General features: G+C 37.4%; 1 protein-coding gene across 7 annotated transcripts in view; it reads right to left on the bottom strand.

The window, feature by feature from the left end:
• The window catches only part of AADAT (aminoadipate aminotransferase), a 33,471-nt gene that overhangs the window by 905 nt on the left and 16,634 nt on the right, over positions 1-15,932 (bottom strand). For 3 of the 7 annotated variants that reach the window (XM_045463122.1, XM_045463130.1, XM_045463138.1), the window contains exons 10-13: positions 14,479-14,540; positions 14,143-14,207; positions 12,736-12,842; positions 9,657-9,758 (exon numbers count right to left, since the gene is read on the bottom strand). In XM_045463122.1, the coding sequence (XP_045319078.1) occupies positions 9,657-9,758; positions 12,736-12,842; positions 14,143-14,207; positions 14,479-14,540 (336 nt within the window). Of the gene's footprint in view, positions 1-3,082; positions 3,144-8,150; positions 8,701-9,656; positions 9,759-12,735; positions 12,843-14,142; positions 14,208-14,478; positions 14,541-15,932 lie in introns of those variants that run through there. The other 4 variants (XM_045463151.1, XM_045463157.1, XR_006708683.1 and 1 more) reach the window with 3 other exon arrangements.

The raw sequence follows: 15,932 nt of genomic DNA, 5'->3' as shown, positions 1-15,932 counted from the left end.
AAAAATCCAAACTTGCAAAGCAGTTTCCAATATTTCTGAAGCGTATTAAGAAACGTTTTTATTTTCTCTTTATTTAGTTTCTTCTTTACATGTAAAATTGTTAAGAGTGGGGTTCCTGGGTGGCTCAGTTGGTTAAGTGTTGGACTCTTAGTTTTGGCTCAGGTCGTGATCTCACAGTTCATGAGATTAAACCCTGACATGACAGTGCATGCCTGAGATTAAACCCCGCATGACAGTGCAGAGCCTGCTTGGGATTCTCTCTCTCCCCCTCTCTTTCTCTGCCCCTCCCACTTATGTGTGCACGTGCTCTCTTTCCCAAAATAAATAAACTTTAAAAAGTTATTAAGAGCTCCTGGAGCTCTAATTTTGATTGCTTTTTCAGTGACTCTAATGAGTACATGATTGTAGTATATGGATAATCTCGCTATTTAAATACTAAGTGCTACTGAAATTATGACTATATTTCAAGTTAGTACTTAAAATTTCAATTTCAGCTATAAATGCCAAATAAAAGAAGACACAAAATAGTTTGCAGAAAGTACATGAAATAAAATGGGAATAAAAAAAATCTGACAGCAGCAATAGGAAAGAAAAGCAAATTAGCCGAGTCAAGCTAATAAGAGTAATAAATAAGTTAACATATTTAAATCATGTGAAAGTAGGAATCCTGTAATACTTATTTCAACCTTAAATTCATTACATGGCTTCTTTATATTCAATTTCTACTGAAAAATTGTTTTGCTTCTCTCTTTCCTCAGGTACCAGCAGGAATTTCCCTTTACTTTTTATTCATTTTACTCACTCACGTTCAATGGTATGCCATCAGGGAGTCCTTTCTTGATTGTCCTAATTAAAAGAGAAGGTCTTGTCTCCACTCTATGACATGGTTTCCCTGCTTCTACCCTTGCTCCATTCCAATCCATTGTCCATGCTGGGGTCAGAGTGATTTTGAAATCCAAGAACAGCTAATGCTGTTCTCCTGGTTAAAACCCTCCAGTGGCTCCCCATTTCCATCAGAAGAGTTCACACTCTCGTGTGGCCTGCAAGGCCTTACCTAGTCTGCTCCCCTAAGCCTCCCATCTCTTTGATTTTTATCTTTTTACCCCTCCCTTCTTGTTATGGGCTGAACTGTGTCCCCCTAAAATCCATATGTTGAGGTCCTAACCCCCAGACTCTCAGCATGTGACTGTATTTGGAGATAGAGATAATTGCATTAAAATGAGATCCTCCAATTTGGCCGGTGTGACTGATGTCCGTATAGGAAGAAGAAATTAGGACTTAGCTGTGTACACAGGGAAGACCAGGTGAAGACATGGGGAGACGATGGCTATCTGTAAGCCTAGGAGTGAAGCCTCAGAAGAAACCACCCCTGCTAACACCTGAGCTCTGACTTCTAGCCTCTAGAACTGTGAGACAAGAAATTTCTCTTAAGCCACCCAGTCTGTAGTACTGTTACGGCAGCCGAGCAGTCTAACACACCTTTGTTTATTCTTTTTATTTAATGTTTATTTATTTATTTTGAGAGAAAGAGAATATGTGCACACAAGTTGGGGAGGAGCAGAGAGAGAGGGAGAGAGAATCTCAAGCAAGCTCTGCGCTGTTAGCACGGAGCCCAGCATGGAGCTCCATCCCATGAACCATGAGATCATGACCTGAGCCAAGAATACGAGTCAGACTCAGATCCTTAACTGACTGAGCCATCCAGGCGCCCCACCTTTGTTTACTCTTTATCCTCTTTGAAGTCTTTGTAGTTCCTCAGACAAACCAAGTGCGGTCCCTTTTCAGGGCCTTTGCCTCTCAAATTCCCTCTGCATGGAGTGCTGCTCACCTGCATGGCCTACTCCCTCACTGCAGTCTGCTTTCTGCTCCAATGTCACCTGTTCTAGGGGCTTCACTGAGTCTTGTATTAAAATTAGCACCCCTGTTCCATCATTATTTATCATCTTACCCTGTAAGCACTTACATTATGTAAAATACTTTATTAATACATTTCTTTGTCACCTATCTTCCCTCATGAACCCTTGCCCTGACTGTAAGCTCTGTTTTGTTTACTGCTGCTGTATGTTGAGTGCCTGCGATAGTAGGCACTCAGTAAATATTTGCTCAGTGAGTAAACAGAATGAATACATGAAATTTTTAATCCTTGAAGCATAAAAGTAGGGTCACTGTAAAGTCATGCTAATCAAACATACTAATCTTACAAATAACATTTTTTTTCCCTTATTTAAATTTATTTATTTATTTTTAATTTACATTGAAGTTAGCACAGAGTGCAATAATTTCAGGAGTAGATTCCAGTGATTCATCCCCTATGTATAATACCCAGTGCTCATCCCAACAAGTGTTTTCCTTAATGCCCCTTAACCATTTAGCCTGTCCCCCCACCAACAGCCCCTCCAGCAACCCTGTTTGTTCTCTGTATTTAACAGTCTCTTATGTTTTGTTTCTCTCCGTTTTTATATTCTTTTTGCTTCCCTTCCCTTATGTTCATCTGTTTTTTATGTTAAATTCCACATGAGTGAAGTCATATATTTGTCTTTCTCTGACTTATTTTGCTTAGCATAATACCCTCTAGTTCCATCCATATTGTTGCAAATGGCAAGATTTCATTCTTTTTGATTGCCAAGTAATACTCTGTTGTATATATATACCACATCTTCTTTATCCATTCATCTGTTGGTGGACATTTGAGCACTTTCCATACTTTGGCTATTGTCAATGGCGCTGCTATAAACATTGGGGTGCATGTGCCCCTTTGAAACAGCACACCTGTATCCTTTGGATAAATCCCTAGTAGTGCAATTGCTGGGTCGTAGGGTAGTTCTATTTTTGACTTTTTGAGGAACCTCCATACTGTTTTCCAGAGTGGCTGTACCAGTTTGCATTCCCACCAGCAGTGCAAAAGAGATTCTCTTTCTTTGCATCCTTGTCCACATCTGTTGTTGCCTGAGTTGTTGATTTTAGCCATTCTGACTGGTGTGACAGGTGGTATCTCATTGTGGTTTTGATTTGTATTTCTCTGATGATGAGTGATGTTGAGCATTTTTTCATGTGTCTATTAGCCATCTGGATGTCTTCTTTGGAAAAGTGTCTATTCATGTCTTTTGCCCATAAAATGACATTCTTGTAGTTACCATTGGGTTCTGGAGAAAGGTGTTGTGGATTTTTAATTAAGGTAACTTAAAACCTTAATAAATACACATCACCAGTTAAAATTTCATTTATTTTTATTAAGACTTTAGGTTCTCCAAAAATTTTAATTAAACCTACTTTTGATAAGTTAATAATTTCTACCCACGAGAGATTTAATTAGCATTTGAAAAGTAATTTAAAGCTATACCATGCTGTACAAACATTATATGAAAAGCATTAAAGACTTTCTTATATGGGGGAGAGGAAATTGCTAAAGTTGACAAACATCCAAACTTAAAAGGAAACCATGCCAAGTGACAACCTCCCTTTTAGACCAACCTACAATATCCATATTGATTACCACCAAGACCAAATGTTCCAGCTACTTCTGTTCATCGTGGACCTTGTGTAGTGACACCATGGTTTCCACACAGAAACTACATGGATTAATACTGGGAAATTAAACCTATGTAATATTTGACCAGATCCAAATTGATTATGGTTGTATGGATATGACTTTCAATTTGATTTTTCATTACATGGTAGTTGCCCCCTTGCTGTCCCTAGATCTATTTTTTCAATATTGCCTCTAGGAACCTCTACTTATCCAACTGAAATTAAAAAAAAACAAAAACAAAACTGTGACTAATTTGCTTGAGGTTTTAAAAAATAACTTATTTTTTAATTTTTATTTGAAAACATTCTTTTTTTTTATTCTTTGAGAGAGAGCGAGTGAGCATGAGTGGGGGAGGGGCAGAAAGTGAGACACAGAATCCAAAGCAGGCTCCAGGCTCTGAGCTGTCAGCACAGGGCCCAATGTGGGGCTTGAACCCATGGACCAGGAGATCATGACCTGAGCCAAAATCAGATGCTTAACCGATTGAGCCACCCAGGTGCCCCGAAAAATTAATTAATTTATTTTTTTATTATAAAAGTAAAGAGCCATGTTAAAGAGTATTTTGAAAATAAAAAGTTACCCAATTTTTGCTTTTTTGGTGGATGTCTTCTTATTTTTTTACATAGTTGTAATTAGAGTATATGTATGCTTTCATACCCTGGTTTTTCATTCCATATTATATATAATCATTTTAACATAGTGCTTCATAAAATGAATGATACTGCTTCATAGTGGTGTTTTAGTGGTTGCCTAAAACTTAAGTGGATGAACCATAATTGACATAACCCATTTTCTTACTGCGAGAACTTCAGTCCCAAAACCTCAACCCCTACCCCCAATGTTTTGCTGTTTTAAATTACAATTACTGTCTTCATGTTTTTTTACTTTCTTCCATATTTTGAGTAATTCTTTACTATGAATGTCCATAAGTGGAGTTCCCAGTGGGTGGTAAAGGGTTAACTCAGCAGATCTGGGTCACTCCAATGACGGCTGTGTTTGTGACTGGCCCTTGGCTGGCTCGTGGGGACTGAGCTCTTGGAATATTCTCATTAATGAGTGTTTTTCATGTCTGGGGTCTTGAGCCATGCTATAACTGCTTTTCTAGGTCGTTTTTACTGCATGCTTTACGGTGGACACCGGAGATCCCCCTGTGGCTGTGGAGCTTCAGTAACTGAGGTCCACCATTGCAGGCACTGTGTGTGACTGACCCCTGATAAAACTCCTGACAACCAGGCTCTCAAGTGAGCTTCCCCTGTTGATGACACTTTGCCCTTGCTGTCACACATCATCGCCCAAGGAATTAAGCATATCCTGTGCGACTCCGCTAAGAGGGGACTCTTGGAAGCTTGTGCCTGGTCTCCTCCAGACTGTGTTTGTCCCACGTGCCTTTTCCCTTTGAGATTTTACTCTATCCTTTTTGCTGCAATAAATGGCAGCGGTGGCTACACTAGCTTCTGGGTCTTCTGAGTCCTTTTAGGGAACCATCAAGCCTGAGGGTGGTCTTGGAGACCCGGACACAGCTGGCCTGGTTGGCATTCGGTGGCAGATAACAGAAACTACTCTAGCTAACTTAAGTGAAGTGTTTATTATCATATATTCTGTGGCTTCCAAAATTGTTTGGAATGCGTGTAAAAGTAAATGGGGTTTCCAGAGACAGTTTCTAGCCCTGGGATTTCATTTCTTCTGCCAGGATCAGAAAACCCCACACCAAGAAGCTGCTTGCTGTAAAATCACATTGCCTTAGCAAATGGATGCCTTGCCTCTTGACTTGCTCCCCTCTAAACTCAATTCCGAATCCAGGCGTCTGAATGATGGAACTTCACTCATACATGGACTGTAGCTGCAGGGCATCTGGAAATGTGGTATTTCATTTCCACCGCGCCCAAAGACACGAGAAGGAAATTAGAATTCTGTCCAGTGGGCCAGTCCACACTATCTAGTATCTTGTGTTAAAGGATATAAACGTTTTAGTGTTTCTTGATATACACTGCCAAACAGCTTTCCCAAGAGGCTGGAAAAATTGACAGTGGCTCCAGAAAGTTCTCTAGTGCTTTACTCTATGAGGGGAAGGTAATCTCCCTGGATGAAAATAAACACTGAGTAATAAGGGGCAGCCTAATCATTTCCTGTGCTCTCCTTCCCTACTTTTCTCCCACTCTGTTTTTCTTGGAAGAAACAGATTCCTATAGATTGTGGTTAGAAGTAATCCCTTCCTTGAAAGCTGGGGATTATAAATCAATATGTAAATCAACTACTCTTTGTTGGTGACTTAAAAACGAATGCAAGCCAGAAATTATGTAGTGCTGGCTAAGAAATTTTCATTATTTTTGAAACTACTGAATAAGCAGAAGGCTTATTTTACTTTTACTTTTATAAACTGAATTCATACTTTCCTCTTTCTTCTTACAGTAGTGGAATTGTTAGGTTCATCTCAGGCCTCCTCCAGGCCCTGTGTCTTTCCAGACTTTCCTAAATAACTATCACTGGTTGTCTTAAAAACAGAGATGGGCTTAGGGGTGCCTGGGTGGCTCAGTCAGTTAAGCATCCAACTCTTTTTTTTTTTTTTTTTAATTTTTTTTTCAACGTTTATTTATTTTTGGAACAGAGAGAGACAGAGCATGAACGGGGGAGGGGCAGAGAGAGAGGGAGACACAGAATCGGAAACAGGCTCCAGGCTCTGAGCCATCAGCCCAGAGCCCGACGCGGGGCTCAAACTCACGGACGGCGAGATCGTGACCTGGCTGAAGTCGGACGCTTAACCGACTGCGCCACCCAGGCGCCCCAAGCATCCAACTCTTGATGTAGGCTCAGGTCATGATCTCATGGTTTGTGGGATGGAGCCCTGTAATGGGCTCTGCCCTATTACTTGGGATATCCCCTATTTGGAATTCTGTATCCCTCTCTCTCTGCCCTTCTGCTCATGCTCTCTCTCTCTCTCAAAATAAATAAATATTAAATAAAGACGGGCTTAGAGTCAGCTAATAAGAGCTTTGAGATGAGATTTTTGTTCAAGAACTTTAGTTGTTGGAAGATGTAACATCTCATCCAGATGTCAAAAACATATTTAATAACTATGGTGGATATGTTTATACAGACATACCTCATTTTACTATGCTTTGCTTTATTGTGCTTTACAGATAATGCATTTTTTAACAGATTGAAGACTGTGGCAATTATGTGTCAAGCAAGTCTATTGACACCATGTTTCAACAGCATTTGCTCACTTAGTGCCTCTGTGTCATGTGTTGGTGATTCTTGCAATGTTTTAAACTTTTCATTATATTTGTTAATATCTGTGATTAGTGATTACTAGTGCTGAAAGCTCAGATGGTAGTTTGCATTTTTTTTTTAGCAAGAAGGTATTTTTAATTTTTATTATTTATTTATTTTTGAGAGAGAGAGAGAGAGAGAGAGAGAGAGAGAATGGATAACAGGGAGGGGCAGAGGGGAAGAAGGGGAGGGAGAGGGAGAGGGAGAGGGAGAGAGAGAATGAATCCCAAGCAGACTCCATGCTGAGTGTAGAGCCGGATGTGGGACTGTATCCCACAACCCTTGGATCATGACCTGAGCTAAAATCAAGAGTTGGATGCTCAACTGACTTAGCCACCCACGCACCCCTATAAAGTATTTATTTATTTATTTATTTATTATTATTATTTTTTTTTATTTTTTTTTTTTTCAACGTTTATTTATTTTTGGGACAGAGAGAGACAGAGCATGAACAGGGGAGGGGCAGAGAGAGAGGGAGACACAGAATCGGAAACAGGCTCCAGGCTCTGAGCCATCAGCCCAGAGCCCGACGCGGGGCTCGAACTTGCGGACCGCGAGATCGTGACCTGGCTGAAGTCGGACGCTTAACCGACTGCGCCACCCAGGCGCCCCTATAAAGTATTTTTAAATTAAGGTATGCACATTATTCTTTACACATAATGCTATAGCACACTTAACAGACTACAGTATACTGTAAACATTTATATGCACTGGGAAACCAAACAATTAATTTGACCCTCTTTATCACAGTATTTGCTTTATTTGTGGTGGTCTGGAACCAAACCCACAATATCTCTGAGGTATGCCTGTATACACAAAGGATGTCATAAATAACAATGATTTCCTAATTCCTTAAAGGAACTTACAACTTAACAATTGCTAGATCGTGGAACATTGCGGTAATTTGTTAAACAGCAACAGAAAGCAAATGCAGGGTATTTATGATACACTGTCATAAGGAGATCCTGTTATTTTACATATAACATGCACATGCATAGAAAATCATCTCAAAGGATGGATGATAAATGTCGACAGCGGTTTTCACTGGGGGGTAAGACAGCAAGTGGCTTTTACTTTATCACTTATATTTACTATATTGTTTGAAAAATTTCTAATAAGCATAGATTACATCAATAGCCATATGGGAAAAATAAAGGTCTGAAAAGGTGAGAAAGAAAATCATTAAAAAGTATATCCTAAGTACCTCAAAGGGGTGTAGATTTAAATTACATAACTGATAAGACTGTATTTTTGTAAATTGTGCAGTATTATGAAAATACACTGTAGCATATTTTTCTAAGCCCCTGATCTCTCTGCCTTATTTAGAATTAATAGGTCTGATGCCTTTAGGTGTGCTTAGTTTCAGAATTTTATTTTAAAGGGATATCTATGGTACAACATAATGTCTCTAGTCCTCTTACTGAAAATCATTTACAATGGACAAATCCTAACAATTTTTGCAACAAGCTTTCATTAAATTTTCCTAAAAATTGAAAGAGTTCACATTATATACCATTTTGAATTTATTTTCTTACATTTTCAAAATAATTTACTGTAAAATGTTAAGTTTCAAAGAAAATTTATGGGAAACCATAGAGCAGCTAGAGTTCTTTACAATAAAATCCAGGATAAAAATAATTTTCAGGTTGAATATTTATCAAAAGGTATAAGTAGATTATAAATATATTTTGGCAATCTGATGAATTTAAGGGCACTTTAAAAGTCATCTAGTTAAATTACTACAGATATGACACGTTTGATGAAATCTAACCTGTAAGTCTAATGCCAACGATCATTTCTTCCTGCTAAATCATAAAAATAATTTATCTGAAAAATCCATGAGTACTATAAAGATTTCTTCATAAAGATTCTTTAATAATTTGGGATAATCTCTGGAAGGCCTAAAATAGGAAAGAGATAAGAATTAATGAAATTAGGCTGCTACTTAGGAAAAGTCTGTGATAATTGAAAAAGTTCACACAAAGAGTATCTTAGGTTGAACTGAAGCAATGGAAAGTCAAATTTAACATCAGCTTTATCAGGGTAGGATGCTGGCAATGTCCACTAATACATGTAGATATAAGCTTGTCAGAGTTCCAGGATTTTTGTGTATTCTTATAGCCCTCAAGATCATTATTTTCCATTTTCTCCACAACACTAATTACTTTTTCATATGATCTCTCACCTGAACATACGTTATATATTGTTTCAATTGTCTAACTCTATTCATATGTTAAAGCAGACATAACTTCTGAAAAGTATATTTAGCGACATGAGAAAGCAAGTAAATAAAGAACACACCAAGAACCAATACATCTGCAAGGGCAAGTACAGACTCTTCTCTCAAGGTTAAGAGCACTGTTCAATTAGGGCTCTTCTATTTGGACTCCCAAACACACAGTCCTTACGAACTCGTTTCTTTGCTTCTTGTTATTTTGGCTAAACCCAGACTTGTGATGAATTTAATATCATTGTATTTGACCCTTGCTGATACATTTTTCTTCAGAGAAAGAGACTGATGGCTTTCATGAATTTGTACTGTTGACTCATGTTAATTCCATGAAGGAAGGAAAGAAATTTTCTTCATAACATGTTAATAATCTGCTCACACTGTTCAGCAAGTCTGAAAACTATTCACGAAGACAAGGAAATTTAACTACAACTTGGTCTCGTGAATTTGTCTATTTATGACTGTTAAAGTGTGTCTTTTAATAGTAATTCATGACTTTTTAACTGATACCTGTTGTTGAGAAACCCAAGAAGACATTAAATAATGTTATAACTCACAAAATGAACACAAGCACCAAAAAAGTGGAATTGATATCTAGTGTTATTATGAAAAGAATATTGTGCTCACCATATCCATTTGTTCTGGAGAAGCTGAAGAGAAGGACACTCTAAAGTAAGGGCTAGGTGCTGAGGTATCAGTGTAGAAAACATTTCCAGGAAGCATGAATATCTAAGAGAGTTTATGGAAAACAAGTGAATAACCATTAAAACAAACAAACAAAAAAAACCTAAAGGAAATATAGGTAGATCTAATCTCAGAGTGGGTAAAGACTTTTTACATTTGAAAAAAACTTAAGAAAATCATGAGAAAAATCATTTTATATAAAAATTCTGTATGTCCTATAATAAATAAAATAGCACACAAACTGGAAAAATGTTTATAAGAAATATGGCAAATGCTACCTCTTCTCCATATAAAGAATACAAAGAAACTAAGAAGAAAAACACTAAAATTTGAGCTTTGATGGGCAAAGTACAGCTTATAAAAGAAATAGAAATGGTAATAAACATGAATAAATGTTTAACCAACTAGAAAAGTAATATAAATTCAAACAATGAAAGACCATTTTTAAGTTATCAAATTTGGAAGTAACTTTTAAGCTGGAACTTGAAAGATAAGTAGTTGTTGGCCGAGCAAAAAGTGGGGGAAGAGTATTTTAGGGAGAAGACAGTGTAAAGGCCTTGAGATGGGAAGAAATTGATCTGGCCAGAGAACTAAAAGGAGGTAAAAAATTTAATGAAGTGAATGACTAAAAAATGTTATGTAAGTGTGTCAAGACAGAGTGGTGGGAACAAGTGGTATTCTTGATGTGAGCACCATGGCAGTTGGCTCACGGACTGTGAACTCCATTTCCTCTGTGTTTCCTGGGTATAGAAATATATTCTGTTCCCAGCTTCTTTCCAGTTATATGTGGCCATATGACCAAATCTTGGCCAATGGATGTGAAGGGATGCATGCCATTTCTAGGCCTTCCCCATAAAAATCTCTCCATGTGTGATCCATCATGCTCTTTCCATTTTGTAGCCATTGTGTAATCCATGGGTTGAAGACTGAAGAGCAACAAGAAGGAAGGAACTACAGTCTCTGATTCACTGTTTGGACAGAGTTGCCTGCAGATCACATCTTTAAAAGTTTTATGTGTGGGGCGCCTGGGTGGCGCAGTCGGTTAAGCGTCCGACTTCAGCCAGGTCACGATCTCGCGGTCCGGGAGTTCGAGCCCCGCGTCGGGCTCTGGGCTGATGGCTCAGAGCCTGGAGCCTGTTTCCGATTCTGTGTCTCCCTCTTTCTCTGCCCCTCCCCCGTTCATGCTCTGTCTCTCTCTGTCCCAAAAATAAATAAAAACGTTGAAAAAAAATTAAAAAAAATAAATAAATAAAAGTTTTATGTGAGTCAGAAATAAACTTTGATTGTGTTAAGTCTTTGAGAATGTTGTCTAATACAATCATGATATTCAAAAGGATTATCACATGGTAAAAATCTGGGCACTGTCTGCTAAAGTAAGATGAGTTGGGAGTGACATGGTTTGGGCCATTTTGGGGAAGAGATTTCAAGGCAGAAGATGGGTTTCTGTGTCCTGAATAACAATAAAATGAAAACCATCATTTCTCCCAATATAGTGGAAAAGTTTGGGAATGTATTACAAGCAAGGGGCTGTAAGAGAAGGTGGGAGTAGTAATAATCCCTTTACAAGATGACCAGGATTGGGCTAAGGTTGAGATCGTAAAGTTAGAGATTATTTAGAAAAAGAAAAGGTTACATGCAACAGGATAAATGGGATATATGGAGAACACTGAAAAAACTACAAGAAAGTCTGAGGTCTATATCCTTAGCACCCAGCTCAGAGATACATACAAATAAATAGCCACTTATCAAATGTTCTTGATGATAATGGCCTTGGCAGAAAAGCAAAGGAGACATAAAACTGGTTTATTATACTAATATGTATTTCTTTGAAATAAGTCAGTACTTGTTAAGTACTTAGTATGTAGAATTAGTAGGATTAGAACAATGAATAAAGATGAGCCTTGTCCTCAAGTAAGATGGTTAGAGAGGATGCCTGACTTGAAGTCCAGGTAGTCGGCTTCCACGTCTAATCTCTGGACATGAGTTTTTCAACGTCCAGACCACCTCCTGTCTCAGGCACTAGCGTGGTCCTGTGCCAGCATTAACACAATCTGTTTGCTTGTACTTCCTGCTTCAAGACAAAAGTGATCCTAGAAACAGATCTTAGTGTTTACAAAGACTGGCAAATGTGATAAAAGAATTAATTCACGGAGAAAAGATATCTTATTAGGTAACAATTTTGAAAATATTTAGATTTTTCACCTTAATCAATGCCCCCGAATGATAACTAAGTAGGTTTAAGTACAAGATGAGAAAAAAAAAAAAAAAAAGCAAAAAAACAAAAAACCTAGAAGTCCTTATAGTCTGATTTTAAGTGGAAATAACAAGATACAAACTTTTCTGTGTAATTTTGACAATGGAAAATAATTGCATAGCCAAAATACCAGATTTAGACAAGCCCTTCAAGAAAATAATATTACAAATGGTCACAAAATTGGGGTAGGCTATTTAAAAAATTTTCATTATTCTTTTATGTATTTTCCAAGTTTGCTGCCATGAGTGTGTTTTACTTTCTTTTTTTTTTTTTTTTAATTTTTTTTTTTAACGTTTTATTTATTTTTGAGACAGAGAGAGACAGAGCATGAACGGGGGAGGGGCAGAGAGAGGGGGAGACACAGAATGGAAGCAGGCTCCAGGCTCCGAGCCACCAGCCCAGAGCCCGATGCGGGGCTCGAACTCATGGACCGCGAGATCGTGACCTGAGCTGAAGTTGGACGCTCAACCGACTGAGCCACCCAGGCGCCCCTGTTTTACTTGCTTAATAAGGAAAAAAAACCCCTCTGCTCTTAGCTACTAAACTAACCAGTAGCTGGGATGACCATATTATTATTAATGTAGACCAGAAGAATAATTATGTGACTCAAAAATCTATTATGATTTTAATAATATTACTAGAGACATGAGATCTAGAGATAGGAGGTAACATCTGATATTAAAATATTATGGGTTGGAGTGGAGGGCAACTTTTATTTTAAGTAAGAAGTCATGTTAAAGAAAAAGTACAACTCTTTTCCCCTTTTACCTCTTTCTTAATGGCTTTTTCTTCAATCACTTGTTTTACATCATAAATGCCCTTAATTTTAAGCCATAAAAACATTCCAGCAGTAGGAACATGCCATTCTGCCAAACCTACAAACCAAAGAAGAGAATAAATATCTGCTAAAGCCAGTTCTGATGATGTCAAATCTGTTACTTAATGATGCAATTGCAGTAACTGTCAACTAGTATTTCTAAAAATGTTCCTTCAGAGATAGCATTTTTAAAACATAGAATTTTATGAGTCCTGACAATCGATGTTCTGAGTTTATTTCACAAATAAGAGAGGTGGTGAAGGTAGAGAGGGAGATATATACATGAGTATATATTTCTAATTTTAGTCAGTCTTAGGGTTGTGTGAGGAGTCTATGGCCTATGTCTACTTCCCTTAATTAGAACCATACAGAAGCCAAATGTGGCTCTTTCAAATTTAGGAGATTCCTTAACTCCTACATTATTCCAGTGCTTCAATAAATCCTATCTTTTATGTAATAGTTTTGAAGTCCAGTGGATTAGAGTTTTTATCAGAATGTAATTAATTATGAAAAGAAGTTCCTGAAATTCAAGACCACATGCATTTGTAGGCTTTAAGTTTCATTGAGTATTAGGATAGAGAAACCAAGAAGGAAGGATAATTATTTTGATTTTAATTATCTTTTTTTAAAACTCGCTTTTGAATCAAACCTTTTCTTTAACTCCATTATACAAAGTGGTAGGATAGTACTCTTATCAAAAAGACAATTCTGTATTTGCCAAGAGCTTACAAGAAACAAGATATGACGGAAATAAGGAACTGTTTTTTTTCTTTTGTTTACTGTTAATCATACTGAAGGCTTTTTTAATGATGTAATTAAAACCATGTAATTCATTAGTAGAAAATTAAATCTAAACCATCCTGCAATCACATTAGCAATAGACAATATTAGATAAATGAGGTTAACGATTAGAATGCAAGTAATCTGTAATGAGAGAACTGCCTCAGAATGTACTATTTTGTTTTTATACAGTCTGATTAGAAAAGGAGTATACTGTTGTTTGACAATTCCTCAGCTGTTTGGGGGAAATTTTGAAGTAACTCTAAAACCTTTTGAGTATTGGCATCATTTAGCTTTAAGTTATCGCTGATGGGTTTTTAGACTAAAAGGTCCTTTTTTCTCCCTTTAAACCACAAGCTCTTTGCAGCGGACAGGTAATGTAGAGATAGGTAGAACAGTGCCAGGGTTTGCAGATTGTTACTTTTGAGACTACTTACAGGGCACCATTTCTTGGCAAGAATACTTCTGGACTCTTGTTTCTTTTCTCCCAGGCTTATTATCAGTCACTTTGCGGTGTTTATTCCCCACTCATAAAAGTGCTAGTATCTATCACAGGACAGGATATATGTTCCACTCACCACTTAACCATTTGTCTGCAGCTGCCAGTAATGCATCCTTCTGCTTCCTATAGAAATCAGTAACCCTGGAAGAAACAAACAATGAAAAGCATGTGTTAAATACATGCTTGATTGAAGAAACCCAAAGGCTCTGGAGTCCAGTCTATAGGAATCTGTTTTCCACCTTGTTTAAAATGTTGAATACTTGAAATGGGAACACAGCATGTTTGTTTACCTGTCTGTTGGTAAGCTTTGTACCATTGCATTTTTCTCCCGTTATTTTGGAATAATTCAAAAATGAAAATGAATAAAAAGAATTACATTTCTATGTAAAATTTGGAACCTAAATTGCAATACCTCTCTACATGAGCCAGGAAACCTTCTTCTCCCCATTGGTGTAGAAGCTGTGATACTAGAAGCTAAAAGAGATAAGACAACAAATGTCATGGTTCACCCTCTAAAAAGTGACATCAAAGCAAATCACTCTTGATTACCTGTAAACCACAAAAAAATATAACAAGCTGAACCAGCTTTACATAGTGATTTAAAATAAATGTAAATTAGGGGCGCCTGGGTGGCTCAGTCGGTTAAGCATCCAACTTCGGCTCAGGTCATGATCTTATGGTTCATGAGTTTGTGAGTTTGAGCCCTACGTCGAGCTCTGTGCTGACAACTCAGAGCCTGGAGCCTGCTTCAGATTCTGCATCTCCCTCTCTCTGCTCCTCCCCCACTCATGCTCTGTCTCTCCCTCAAAAATGAATAAAGCTTAAAAAAGAAGAAAATAATAAAATAAATGTGAATTAATAACAATGACAATAACAAATATTTATATTGCTATATGCCAGAAACTATTACAATATATTTACATATGTAGATTGTTTAATCTTCATAATACCCCAATTAGGCTATTATTTCTACTTTACTGGTGAGGAAACCAAGGCCCAAGGGTTAGGTGAACTTTCCTGGGGTCACACAGCTGGTCAGACACAGCCTGGATTCAAGTTAGGCAGTCTAGCTCCAGATCCATGTCACTAATTACCATGCTATATTGCTTCTCTAAATATAAAAAATATATAGTAGATATATAGTTATATAAGGTTCTCAGTGATTTTTCTATATAATATGAAAGCTTTAATGCCATAGATGGATAGTGAAGTTTTGTTGATAACACGGACAAAAAATATGGGAAAAAACCCCAACTTGATAAAAATGGGGATATGTTCTTTATGGAATGTACAATATCAAACAAGTGTCCTGGTCTTAGTATACCGTTCTATTCATTTTGAGTTCTTAGGTAGCAATTCTACCTAAGATTAAGTACTGATTCTAAAGATTGCATTAGGGATGGATCCAACAATTTCTCAAAGCTTGTGAGGAAATTTATACATTCTCCAAAATAAATTTTACTTTATTTATTATTAAACTAAAATGCATTACAACCAGTGTCTTTAGGGGAGGTTAGCACGTGTGCAATGAAGGCAAACAAGAAGTTCCTAAATAGGTTTGCAATCCTTGTGCTCAATATGGATTCCAAGACAATGAAGCTAAAGTTATATTACTTCAGTAAGGCCACTTCCATTTTCTTCAAGTTCAACAAAGTTTTTATGGCGTTCCTGGGATAGATGCTAGGGACACAAGATGACTAAGACACCATGACCTGCAAGGAGTTTGGTCTACACTGCAAACACCAGGTCAATTCAATTCTTATTTGCCTTTTATTTATTAAAAACATTTTTTAAAAGTTTATTTATTTTGAGAGAGAGAGATAGTACATGAGTGGGGTAGAGGCAGAGAGAATTCCAGGCAGGCTC

The sequence above is a fragment of the Leopardus geoffroyi genome, chromosome B1 (genome assembly GCF_018350155.1).
Source record: "Leopardus geoffroyi isolate Oge1 chromosome B1, O.geoffroyi_Oge1_pat1.0, whole genome shotgun sequence".
NCBI classification, from domain to species: domain Eukaryota; kingdom Metazoa; phylum Chordata; class Mammalia; order Carnivora; family Felidae; genus Leopardus; species Leopardus geoffroyi.
Note: the sequence above shows the minus strand (reverse complement) of the source record. Positions and strands in the feature narration are given on the sequence as shown.